At 40.2% G+C, this 14,215-nt stretch overlaps 1 protein-coding gene across 4 annotated transcripts in view; it reads left to right on the forward strand.

Moving 5' to 3' along the window:
- patj (PATJ crumbs cell polarity complex component) overlaps positions 1–14,215 on the forward strand; it is a 347,670-nt gene that overhangs the window by 306,872 nt on the left and 26,583 nt on the right. For all 4 annotated transcript variants that reach the window (XM_059647917.1, XM_059647916.1, XM_059647919.1 and 1 more), the window contains 3 exons: positions 5,797–5,990; positions 10,006–10,153; positions 12,148–12,234. In XM_059647917.1, the coding sequence (XP_059503900.1) occupies positions 5,797–5,990; positions 10,006–10,153; positions 12,148–12,234 (429 nt within the window). The remainder of the gene's footprint in view (positions 1–5,796; positions 5,991–10,005; positions 10,154–12,147; positions 12,235–14,215) is intronic.

A 14,215-nucleotide genomic window follows, 5' to 3' on the forward strand; every position in this document is an offset into this window, starting at 1 on the left:
AATGTTGATGTGATGACACAGCCCTGCTTGACTGTAGTTTGTACTTGTAGTGGGTCTGTGGTGGATACGTTGGTGAGGATCACAACATCCCTGTTATTGTGAAGCAGGCAGAGGAGAGTAGTTATCAGTTTCTATGGGCAGTTGAACGTGAGGAGGATATTCCACGAGTCATCAGGATTGACAGAGTCTAAAGGCTTTTGTGAGATTGATGAAGGTCATGTACATAGGTCAGTGTTGTATTGTGTTTGTTATATTGTGAAAATCATGTCCCTTATGCCTTTTGATAGGTAGAAGCTGCATTGAGACTTGGGGTGGAGCTCCGCAGCCACTGCAAGGAAGCAGTTAAAGATTCTCATAGTGACCTTTCCCATGGCACTCAGTTAGGCAAATGCCTCTGTAATTTTCACAGTCAGATCTGTCTCCTTCATGAAGTTGGTCACCGTTATAGTGTCTTGGAGAGCTCTTGGTACGCTTGGCATTCTCTTCCAGACAAGGGCAATAAAGTCGTAGATTCATGTGAAGAGTGCCTCTCTGCCATATTTTAGTACTTCAACAGGAATTCTATCTGGATCAGATGCCCTGTTGTTTTTCAGCTGTCAGATAGCTTTTTTGACCCCATGGTGGGTGGTAGGTATGTATGGTAGGCTTAAATGGACAAAATGCATAATGCTGTTTTAATACAATACATATAATATAAAACTCAAAAGAAGGAAACCTAAAGTGAGGATCAGAAATCAGTAAGTAACATGGAGAATGGGCGAGGGTTGAGAAAGAGATGCAAAATAAAGAGGCAAGCTGTTAGCAAGGTCACAATCACTTGGCTAGCATGCTGGAAATCCAGCCACACTATTCACAGAGTTGCCGCAACTGTGAAAGTGTTTAAAAGAAATATGCAAGATCTCCAAACTACCAAATTTTCAGAAACGAGGTTTCTGAAGTTAACACGAATTACTATTGATTACAGATCATTACATTTTAGCTGCAGGTAAACATTGAACTAAATTAAGTAAAATCTAAAAATTAAGTAAAATAAATATAATTAGGCTGTTTGGCCCAATGAGTCTGCTCCACAATTCAATCATGGCTGATGTGTTTCTCCACCAATGTTGTACCTTCTTCTCATACTTTTGACCCCCTTAGCAATGAAGAATCTATTTACCTCTATCTTAAATATACTCAGTGACTTGGCTTCCACAGCCGTCTGAAGTGATGGGTTCCACAGATTATTCACCCTCCAGTTGAAGAAATTCTCTTCAGTTCACTACTGAAGGGTCATCCCTTCACTCTGAGGCTGTGTTCTTGCATCCTAGTCTTTCCTTCTAGTGGAAACATCTTCTCCATGTTGACCCTATCCAGGCCCCTCAATATTCTGTGAGTTTCAATGACATCACTCTCTCATTCTTTTAAATGTAATCAAGTACAGACCCAGAGCCCTGAACTTCTCCTCATATGACAAGCCCTTCATTCCCAGGATCATTCTTGTAAACCACCTATGGATCACTCCAAGACTAGTACCTCCTTCCTTAGATATGAGCCCCAAACTGCTCACAGTATTCCAAATGTGGTCTGACCAGAGACTTATGCAGCCACAGTAGGACATCCCTGCTTTTGTATTCTAGTCCTGTCTAAATGAATGCTGACGTTGCGTTTGCCTTCCTAACTGCCAGCTGTTAACCTGCATGTTAAACTTAAGGGAATCCTGAACCAGGACTCCTCAGCCCATTTGAACTTCAGATTCCTGAAGTTTTGTTTTCCATTTAGAAGATAGCATATGCCCATGTTCTTTTTACCAAAGTGACACTTCCCCACATTGTATTCTATCTGCCATTTCTTTACCCCCTGTCCTGTACTGTTCAAGTCCTTCTGCAGTCTCCCTGGTTCCTCAACACTACCTATCCCTCCACCTGTCATTGTGTCATCTGAAAACTTAGCAACAGTACCATCAGTTTCTTTATCCAAATCATTAATGTATAACATAAATAGTTGTGGTCCCAACACAGACCTCTGCAGTGCTCTACTAGTCACGGGTTGCCATCCTGTGAAAGACTCCTTTATCCTCACTCTCTGCCTTCTAGCAGTCAGCTAATCTTCGATCCATGCCAGTATCTTGCCCCTAACACTATGGGATCTTATTTTATCTAACAGCCATCTATGCAGTACCTTGTCAAAGGCCTTCTCAAAATCCAACTAAATCGCATCCACTGTGTCTCCTTTGTCTAACCTGCCCATTATCTCCTGAAAGAATTCTGACAAATTTATCAGGCATGATCGCCCCTTGATAAAGCCATGCTAACTAAGCCTTATTTTGGCATGCAGTTTCAATTACTCCACAATCTCATGCTTGATAATGAACTCTAAAGTCTTACCAATGACACAGGTCAGGTTAACTGGCCTGTAATTTCCCTTGTACTGCCTCTCTTCTTGAACAGGTTGTTACATTAACCATTTTGCAGCCCCCTGGACCCTCCATGACTCCAGTGATTCCTGAAAGATCACCACCAATGCCTCCACAATCTCCTCAGTGACCTTCAGAACTCTGGGGTGTAGTCCATCCTGTTTGGTGACTTATCTATCTTCAGACCTTTAACTTCCCTAGCACCTTCTCCTTAGTGATGACCACTACACTCACCTCTGTCCACTGACTCTCTTGAATGTCTGGTATGCAACTGGTGTATTCCACTGTGAGGACTAATGCAAAGTACGTATTCAGTTCCTCCACCATTTCATTGTTCCCCATGACTACTTCTCCAGCCTCATTTTCCAGCAGTCCAATGTCCACTCTTACCTCTCTCTTACCTTTTAGATATGAAAAAACTCTTGCCGTTTTTTTAATATAATTAGCCAATTTACTCTCATCTTTCATCTTTTCCCCCGCTTACTGTCTTTTAGTTGCCCTAAGCTGGTTTTTAAAATGTTTTCCAATCCTTTGGCTTCCCACTAACCTTCACCACATAGCATGTGTTGTTTTTATTTTGTTTTTAGGCTGTCCTTGACTTTCCTTGTCAGCCATTGTTTCGTCACTCTTTCCTCAATGTTTTTCCTTCCTTGTGATGAATTTCTGCTGTACCCCCTGAATTATCCCCAAAAGCGCTTGCCATTGCTGCACCACCATCTTCCCTTCTAAATTCCCCTTCCAATCAACTCTGGCCAGCTCCCCGCTCATGTGTTTGTAGTTACTTCTACTTTTACTAACAGTAATACCGTTATGTCTGATTCCAGCTTCTACCTCTCAAACTGTAGGGTGAATTCTATCATATTAGGATCACTGCAGCCTAGGGTCCCTTCGCTTTAAGCTCCCCAATCAAGTCAGCCTCATTACACATCACCAAATCCAGAATTATTTGTTCTCCATTGGGCTCTACTACAAGCTGCTTGTAAAACCATCTCGTAGACTTTCCACAAATTGTTTTCTTTGAGATCCCCTGTTGACCTGATTTTACCAGTCCACCTGCATATTCAAGTCCCCGATGACTATTGTAATAGAGTATTTCTTACTAACGCTTTTCTATTGCCTGATCTCGTGTTCTGTAATGTTTTCTATAATTTTCCAAACAATTGAACCCACCCCCACAACATTTAGTTTAAAGCTCTATCCACATCCTCAGTTATGCAATTCACCAAGACCCTGGTCCCAGCATGATTCAGGCGGGGCTCATCTCATTGGGACAGCTTCCTCCTTTCCCAGTACTGGAGCCTATATCCCATGAATACAAACTTGTTTCTCCCACACCAATCTTTAAGCCACATATTTGCCTCCTTAATTTTGCTGACTCTGTGCCTATTAGCTCATGGCTGCAGTAGTAAAAAGGAGATTATTACCTTTTTGGTTCTACTTTTTAATTTAGCCTCTAGCTCCTCGTGTTCTCTCAGTAGAACCTCTTCTTACTGTCTATATTGTGGTACCTACCCGAAACATGACAACTGGATCTTTCCCGGCCCACTCTGCCGCCCAGATGAGATATCCTGAACCCGGGCACGAAGCAGATAGCACGGTCTTTGTGATTCTCGATCCTGGTCATGGAGACTAGTGTCTATTCCCCTGACTATACTATCCCTGATTACAACTATATTTCTCTTTTCTCCCTCCTCTTGAATTGCTCCCTGTGCAACGGTGTGATGGTCAGCTTGCGCATACTCCCTACAGCCGCACTCTTGTCCACACAGAGAGCAAGAATCTCCAAACCTGTTAGACAAGGCTGAGGCTCCTTCAGCACTGCCTTCTGGATCGCTCTTCCTGCCCCACTCAAAGTCACACACTCCTGACCCTGATCACTGACTGAATTTGAGGTAGTTAATCTCAGGTGTGCGACTGCCTCCTGAAACATAGTGTCCAGGTAACTCTCCTCCCCCCTGATGTACCACAGTATTCGAAGCTCAGACGGCAGCTCATCAACCCTGAGCCAGAGTTCCTCATGCAGCCAACACTTGCTGCAGATGGGGCCACTGTGAACCACAATGGAGTCCACCAGCTCGCACATCATGCAGTTAATGCACATTGACTGGCCTGGCATATCTATTTTGCTTACTTCTAAATTTAATTTTAAAACTTTCCCACTGGTCTTTTAGTTTGTCAATTGCACATATTTCCCCTATTTACCTTTGATCTGAACTTAACTATTAACTATTTATTATAGGTTATCATCAACCAATGAACCTGTGGTTTTCCTTTTGGTGTAATTCTTTTTCTTTGCTGCTGGCTCCCTGATCCAGGGCTTCAGTTTATCCTATTAAAAAATACCTTTCAAATATGATCTAAAAAAAGCACCTGTTTCCCCTGTGCTTAATGTCCACATTGCCTCCAGAGACCCTGAACTTGGGCTGTGTCTCACTCCAAATGTGATCTTTCTTTCCCAACTGTGTGTAAAACTCAAAACTCTACATAAAATCCACACAGGGAACAAATAGCACGTATGCAGGGAGAGAACTAGGAAAAGAACTCCATTGTCTTTGTTAATAAAATCCATTCGGTTGGCTCTTTACTAATTGAAGATTTCTCCTCGAACTTACTTTTCCCAAATGGTTCCGCTGACTTGCAGGAGGCACAAGGTGGTTGGTTCACTTGTCTCTGACTTATCCAACTCAGAGTCATAACTTTACAGCGTCTGCTGAAGAAAAGATAAGCTGTTTTTGTTTCAGGTTTGAAGTGGCACACTGCAGAACACTGAGAGTATTGATTTTTTAGCTGCTGAAGACTTGCTGGTTTCTCTTCTGGGCTAACAAGCTTCTCTCTCTCTTGCTCACAACCCAAGCTGTTCAGCTACCTGACAACCAACCACATAGCTGTTGTGGGGGGTGGGGGCAGAGCTTATTTGAGGCTGATAATTAGCTACTAGTCCACACCAATTGACTACGCTAGTAAACAACCTGGCTACAGTTCATCTGCACATTGCTGGAATTCACACCAACACAAAGAGAGTTCGCAACAGAAATCAAATTCCTTACTTTGAAATCTGGCAAACATGCTTATCAATCAATTTCTGAAAATGGGTCCTGAACTGAAACATCAACTTTCCTGCTCCTCTGATGATGCCTGGCCTGCTGTGTTCTTGCAGCTCCCTACTGTGTTATCTCATCCTTATAAATCCTTTGTTTAAAGCCATTTTTTTTTCTCTAATTTCAGTCCACAAAAGCACAAAAATAAAAAAACACGATCTTTACATCAGAACTAATTATATAATTATACAATATTTAATGTAATGTACCAGGAGCCCTCCTTGAATATTTGATTGATTTATCATTTGAAATCTCAACCTGTGAGGTTATGTCTAGAGAAATCCACTTTTATTTCCCTGTTAGGTAAATGGAATTGATTTAAGAAATGCAACTCACGAAGAAGCCATCACAGCACTGAGACAGACCCCACAAAAAGTACGACTCACTGTCTTCAGAGATGAAGCACAGTACAAGGATGAAGAGAATTTAGATGTGTTCCTTGCAGATCTTCAGAAGAAAGTCGGCAGGGGACTGGGCCTCAGCATTGTGGGAAAGCGGTATGTAGAATAATTGACTTCTTTCATGTCCTGTGTTAAAAATTAAGATCGCACACTGTATATGAGTGTATACATCTTCAGGACCATATAACAGGCAACGCTCATTGTAAGCAAGAAACTGCATTGCTTAAAGTCCTGCAGAACAGATCTTTACTAATAGTTATGTGCTAAGTAAAAGTATTGTGTATAGAATTTAATTTTATTTACTCATGGGACGTGGGTATTGCTGGCTGGGCAGCATTCATTGCTAGTCCTCAGTTTCCCCTGAGAAGGTGGAGGTGTGTTGCCTTCTTGAACCTCTGCAGTCCACGTGCTGTAGGTTGATCCACAATGTCATTAGGGAAGGAGTTCTAGAATTTTTACCCAGAGACAGTGAAGGAATGATTATATATTTCCAAATCAGGGTGGTGAGTGGCTTGAAGGGGAATTTGCAGGTGGTGGTGGTGGTGTTCCGTTTATGTGCTGGCCTTGTCCTTCTAGATAGAAGTAGACGTGGGTTTGGAAAATGCTGTCTAAGGATCTTGTGGTGAATTGAGCAATGACATCTGTAGATACACTGTTATACACTGTAGATACTCACCACTGCTACTGAGTGTTGTTGGTGGGGGAGTGGATGCTTCTGAATGTGATGTCAATCAAGCGGACTGCTTTGTGCTGGATGCTCTCAAGCTTCTTGCTTGTTGTTGGAGCTGCACCCATCCAGGCAAGTGGAGAGTATTCCATCACGTTCCTGGCTCATGCCTTGTCATTGATGGGTAAGGTTTGGGAAGTCAGTGGATAAGTTACTTGCTGCATTATTCCAAGCCTCTGCCTGCTCTCGCAGCTACTGTTTTTATGTGACAACTCCATTTGAGCTTCTGGTCAATGGCAACCCATAGGATGCTGCGAGTAGGAGATTCTCCGGTGGTAACACCATTAAATATTGAGGGGCAGTGGTTAGATTGTCTCTTATTGGAGATTATCATTGTTTCGCATTTGTGTGGTGCAACTGTTCCAAAATATAATCTTGTATCTTTTTATGAATGATCATGTTGAAATGGCTGTTCATTAAAAATTAAACAAATTATAAAATTTTTACGAATTCACTCTGTCTATATGATTTCCCAACACACGCATAAGAACAAGGGCAGCTCACCAACAACAGTACAGTACTAGTAATGTGTAGCAGTACATCAAACCTTAGATAGATCACAACGTCATGTCAAATCTAATGGACTCCATTTTTTGCATTATTTTTACATTCTTCCTATAAAAGTAGAACATTTATAAATTACTCAGTTTGAAACATTATTGAGCAGATTTTGACTTCACAGAATCAAAGAAGTGTTAGGGCAGTGGAGGAGGTCATTTGGACCATCGTGTCTGCACTAGCTGTCCAAATAAGCATTATGACTTAGTACAATTCTTCTGCTGTTCCTCTGCCCTTGAGCATTGTTTCAATTTGAATAATCGTTTAATGCCCTTGAGCATTGTTTCAATTGGACCTGTGTCCACGAGACTGCCAGATAATGGATTCCAAACCTGAACCATTTGCTTTTTCTTGTGAATAGTTTTAAATCTTTACCTTCAGATTATTAACGCTTTTACAAGAGGAGTAAGATTGTCCCTATCCACTTCTTTCTACCCTGTCATAATTTTGATTTTTTTTTAAATCAGATCTCTTCTTAGCCTTCTGTCGAAGGAGAAGAGTCTCATCTTGCTTTTCAGTCTATCCTCGGAACTGAAGTAATGACTTAGCTTATTCAAACCTGTGTGAATTGGGGCATAGTACAGTAGAGTTCTGTTTTTCTTAGTTCAAATTATTGAACCACCAGAATTAATATGTACAGCATAAATAAGTGAAATAAGTGAACCCCTGCAACTAAATATTTAATTCAGTGACATTTAGGAATAGGCTATGTGTGAATGTTTTGAAAGATGGGGTGTGCAGTCTAGGTTTTAAATGTTAGCTGTGGAGAGTTTTGAGGAATTTGATGTAAGTTGTTTGAATATCAATGATATAGTTCAAATAATAACTCAAAATTGTATTTAAACAATGTTTCTGTTCTGGGTCCTCTTCGATTTGTGATTTTTGTACATGATTTGGCTGTAGGAGTGGAAGGGTGGATTAGTAAGTTTGCAGACGATACGAAGCTGGGTCACGGGTGGACAGTGGTGAGGGCTGTTCGAGGTTACAAAGGGACATTGATAGGATGCAGAGTGATAATGGGAACTGCAGATGCTGGAGAATCCAAGATAATAAAATGTGAGGCTGGATGAACACAGCAGGCCCAGCAGCATCTCGGGATGAAGGGTCTAGGCCCGAAACGTCAGCTTTTGTGCTCCTGAGATGCTGCTGGGCCTGCTGTGTTCATCCAGCCTCACATTTTATTATCTTGCTAGGATGCAGAGCTGGGCTGAGAACTGGAAGATGAAGTTTAACCCTGAAAAGTGTGAGGTGATTCATTTTGGAAGGACAAACTTGAAAGCAAAATACAGGGTTAATGGGAAGACTCTTGGCGGTGTGGAGGAACGGAAGGATCTTGGGGTTCATACCCACAGTACCCTGAAAGCTGCCACCCAGGTGGATAGAGTTGTTAAGAAGGAGTATTGTATGTTGGCTTTCATTAAGAGAGGAATTGAGCTCAAGAGTGGTAAATTTATGCTCCAGTTATACAAAACCCTGGTTCGGCCACATCTGGAGTATTGTGTCCAGTTCTGTTCGCCTCATTACAGGAAAGATGTGGAAGCATTGGAAAAGGTGCAGAGGAGATTTACCAGGATATTGCCTGGAATGGAGGGAAGGTTGAGAGAGTTCGGGCTTTTCTCTTTAGAACGAGAAAGGATGAGAGGTGACTTTATAAAGGTGTACAAAATGAACAGAGGTATAGATAGAGTGGACAGCCAGAAACTTTTTCCTCGGGTGGAAGTAGCTATTATGAGAGGGCATAGTTTTAAAGTGAGTGGAGGTAGATATAGAGGAGACGTCAGAGGTAGGTTCTTGACTCAGAGTGTTAGGGGTGTGGAATGCATTGCCAGAGAGGATAGTGGTGTCAGCCTCATTAGGCACATTTAAGCAGCTATTAGATAGGCATATGGATGATAGTATAAAGTTGAGGTGGAGGTTAGATAGACATTAGGTTTAGGGTAAAAGTTTGGCACAACATCTTGGGCCGAAGAGCCTGTACTGTACTGTTCTGTGTTCTGTGTTCTAAGAGCAAAACATTAGTGTGGATACATTTGTGCTGTAATAAATGAAGAGATCATAGGAATAAGAGGATAACTGTGCCATTGAACTCGGTGGTGAATAGAGTCCAGATAGTTTTCCTTGAGGAAATTTTGAACATTCGGTTCTCTTGCTTGAACCTCCCTACCAAATACCATTTGCTGTTTTGAGTCAATAGCTCAAGCACAGAATTGGAATTAGTTTTCCTGCTCACCCTGGATAAATTGTAAAGGGAAATCAAAAATAACATTGGGGTAATTACTACTAAGAAAGATGAGGGACCTATTCGGTTCAAGGTACAATGCTGCATCTTTTTATTCCTGGTTGAGCACCTCAGTCTCCAAATGTACCTATTGGAAACATTCATGGGGACTGAATGTGTTCTAACCATTAAAGATAATGCCACAAAATCAGTTAGTAATTAGGATCAGAAGCTTGTGCTGTTTGTGCACAAGGCATCCTACTGAAAATGTAGGATTAGATCAGATATAAGGTGCAGAAACAGACCATTCAGCCCGACCAGTCTGTGCTCAAATTTACATTCCACGAGACCGTACTCGTTTTATTGCTTATCTAAATCTATTATTGCAAGACTCTATTCCCTTGTCTTGTGCTTGTCTGCCTTCCTTTTAAATGTGTCTGACCTGTTGCTTGCTTTCAAATTTACAGTTAATATGTGTTTGTAAAGGTTGAATTACTAGAATATGTTACACATAAACAGTATTATATGGAGTATTATGTCCACCTGCCTAATAAAATATCTTGTGAATTTATTCGAATTACTTGACTGAATCGTAAATACTTCAACAGGAATGGTACGGGAGTATTTATCTCAGACATTGTTAAAGGTGGTGCTGCTGAGCTTGATGGCAGGCTCATGCAAGGAGATCAGATCATGTCAGTAAATGGAGAGGATGTGCGGAATGCTTCTCAGGAGACTGTGGCAACAATACTTAAGGTAAACTTAGATTAACTGCATTAAAACCACTTCTTTTACAAATTCTCTTGCCCTTACCCTTATCAGCTTGCAATTATACCGCTCATTGAGGCATGAAGAATACCCAGTTAAACATGAAAATCAGATCTTTTCTCTTTGAGCTGCCTTGCTTCCCCACAACTTTTGCTAGGTTGGACTCACTGAAAAATTCAGCACGGAAACAAATGGAAGGGTGCCCACAAAGTACACCGGGGGATGGAAAAAAAATTAAGGTTTGCCTCTCCTAGTCTAAGTACACAGTTAACATATCTAGTAAGTATTAATTATGTCAAACAATCACTTTAACACCAAAAATTAGCTACTTCAACTGGGAAACTCATTCCTATAGATTTTAATTAATTTTGGAGCTTTTAAAAATTGAAATGTTTGAAGAATATTTTAGCTTTTTTCTGCCACTTTGATTTTAACTTTTAGTTCCAACTTCTCCTGGTTTACATTCTGCACGTTATTTGGTGTGAAGCTAACCATTCTAACTCGCACTTCCTTGTTCAGACTGTCATGTGGTTGGATTAGCTACTTTATGAAAATGGACTTTAGAAGATCCGTACATGATTAATCTGCACCCTTTCATTCCTTGCAACCACATTTTAAATCTCTGTTGCCCTATTATTTTAACTGATTAGTGTGTGAAGTCAACAGTACTCACGCTAATCATTAGGGGTCCAATATTGTGAGGGATTAGCAATAAATGAAGGCACACTGCTCTCCTTAAAGATGAGGGGCATTGTAGCTGCAAGAAATGGGAGGCATTTGTTGACAAGTGGATTTAGGCTCTGATATTTGAGAAATGGCTGTTCGTAACAGACAGCAAGCACTAAAGTTTAACTCTGACATGTAGTCTATGTGAGTGAGTCTACTGTTATTCTACCATCTGCACCATTAGTTGAATTCACTGATTCACGACAGTCCAATCACCCATTTGGCATTGATCTTTACTAAACAGCTCTCAAACCTTCAATTCATTCCTCATGCTCTTAGCCTAATGCAATCTTCAAAACACACCTCTTGCCACAATTCACAGCTCTCACAGACTGACAGCTGTTCAACATGGCGGCCACATCCTTGTCCTTGTCTTGATATTGAAATAAGAGATACCTCAGTTGACGGATTTTCATGCCAAACATTTTCATAAAGCAAAAATGTCCCCAGGATTGGTCCTCACTGAAACTGAGGCAAGAGAATTGAATCATAAAAACCCCTTCTGTTCCTCATCTTCCCTCTTTTCACAGCTGTGTGGGCATTATTCATTATTCCAGTACTTGGCCATACACACTCCCTGCAAGATATTCACATTTTAGTCAAGCATAGGTAAGCTGCAAATACATTAATACTTGCACCTGGTGGAAATCATGTTGCAAATAACCTGAAAGTAGTTCGCAATCCTTTAAATAGCGCCATGAAGTGGAATGGGGATGGGTGCAGACTTTACTCTATTTAGCTGTGTTCGACTGTGTAAGGTTAAGATAGCAGTAGGAACTGCTATTGCAAGCTGACAGGGCTGACTGTGGTCAGTGTCATTGTATTTTGGTACCAGTCTTAATATGCTGTTACCATTGTTGTTGGGCTTTGGTTCTCAAACCGTTTCGTGAAGACGGCTTCCCGTACAGTTTTCATTGGAAGTACATGCGTGCATATCTGTCCTGGTAAATGTTGGTAGAGGGCACTGGGTCAAATTGTTTTTGAATTACATAAATCTCCAATGCAAAAGCCCACAGAAGCCTATTGCCCATTTGTTTGTTGCTATCTGGAAATCCAGGCCATTGGTAATAATCAGGCAGGCTGCATCATTTTCTGACAATTGAGGAAAGAATATTATGCATTAGAAATCTTGGTTTCCAACTCGTGCTCTTAATGTATAGAGCAGCCTAATAAAAACGTTAAAAAAAAGCTTCAACTGTAAACATTTCGTTGCTTTTAAATCTTTGGCTCACTGAAATATGATTAATTTCTCCCAGTGCGCCCAAGGATTGGTTCAGTTGGAGGTCGGTCGTCTGAAGGCAGGGTCATGGATTTCATCAAGAAAAATATCACATGGCAGTCAGGTCAGGAATTTTTGATTCTCACACACCATTGTATTGTCTACCTCCTGATGGTGTGTTTTTTTTCTCTGAAAGTTATTCATAATTTTGAACCTTGTGTCATGCCAACAATATTTTAGTTGAAATAATGCTTCTTGGATAACAATCTTTGCAATTCATTTAATAATCCAAAATATAATTAAATAAAATGTCATTAAAATAGTTACTGTTTGTCTGTACCATTCGCACATAGCTCCTCAAGGCAAATGACATATGAACTAATCTGGAAACTGGTCACCTGTCAGTACCACAACTGGGTGTTCTTAGGACATGACTTGAAATATCAAGCATCAAAATCATTCTTAATTATCTTTAATTGCTGCAGCGTTCTTTATACTTGTGTTGTAGGTAAATCACCAGAAGTTACCTTTAATTCAGCTACTTGTTAAAGGAATCTCACAATCAAGTACTGAAACAATGGTTTAAACTTTATTGCATGGAGTAAGCAACATTAGACAACTCAAGTAAGCAAGTTGAGCCTCGCAACCCAACGTGGCTATTACCTGATTAAGGGTAGAATCTAAGCCAGGATATCAAACAACAACGCTCTGTCTCTGGAAGTGTCCAGGGTTTGTACTGTTGTACTGTTTTGTTCTTCAAAGTTCTGCTAAGGGTGGAGTTCTCATGTTCGATTCTTATAGAGATTTTCATCCTTCTGATCTGTGATGTGATATATTGTGGATTCTTTAAGTTCATCCAAATTACTGCAAGCCTGCAGTTTAACTTCTTAAAAGAAGTAGCTTCTTTGTTCCCTTTTGCATTCAGCATTGATTGTCTGTTCAAAGACACAGATTTCCTATGATTAACTCCTTAAATTCTTTTGCAGGGCAGTCCTTGTCCTTTGTGACAATAAAGCATACAGTTTATCAAGCAGTGACAATGGGAACTGCAGATACTGGAGAATCCAAGATAACAAAGTGTGAAGCTGGATGAACACAGCAGGCCAAACAGCATCTGAGTGCTCCTGAGATGCTGCCTGGCCTGCTGTGTTCGTCCAGCTTCACACTTTGTTATCTTAGTTTATCAAGCAGGTTTTGTTCATGTAATTTCAACTCCGTTTTCCCAGTCATGGCTAATTGCTTTCAATTCCTGTATAAGTTTGTCCTTGTCCTTTAATAGTTTATTCCAGACAGTTATTGCTGCTTCTTTTAGTGTATAACAGCTTATCTTTTGTTGATTCTTTCAATCCATGAACAGTTAGTAAAATATCTGAAGTTTAGAGTGTCATACTTGGAAGAAATCTTTTGCTTGTGTATCTCAGCCCCTGTGCATCTTCACCTTTAATAGATGCATCCCCAATTTACTCGGGATTACAATATCAGAGTTATATTGTCATCCTCTTTACTCTGAATGTTTATGATGATACCAGACCCTTTTCCAGGAGATAATGTCCTCATTGCATCTTCTCAAATCTCCATACAATTTTAAACATTATTTAGATTTTGTTTATTTAGAAAATATTTACATTTTAAAAAAAGACAATTTTCAGTTCATATGTGTACAGTATGATGTAACAATAAGCAATTACATTTGATAAAATCATCATTTACTGAACTCGGAAAATATTGAATGTTGAACTTGCATACAAGCAACCAATATTTGTGGCTTTGAATATTTCATTGGTATATTCATTAAAAAAATCAATATGATGAACTTATTAACAGAGCTACAAGTTCTATATTACCATAGGTACCTTGATAAAATCACCATAAAATGATTGCTGACGAGAGAAAAGAATTGCCACTGTGAGATAATTATTTTTTGGTTGGAATTATTTATGGAAATCATTTGTTTCCTAATAGTGATTTTTTATTGCAACACAAATTGTTAATTATATTTCTACAACCTTGTATTATTTGATAACCGTTAAGTAATATAAGCAGAATGAGGCCATTTGGCACATTGTGTCTCCTCACCATTCAGTCAAGGCTGATAAGTTTCCCAA

This window comes from Stegostoma tigrinum, chromosome 8 (genome assembly GCF_030684315.1).
Source record: "Stegostoma tigrinum isolate sSteTig4 chromosome 8, sSteTig4.hap1, whole genome shotgun sequence".
Lineage (NCBI taxonomy): Eukaryota > Metazoa > Chordata > Chondrichthyes > Orectolobiformes > Stegostomatidae > Stegostoma > Stegostoma tigrinum.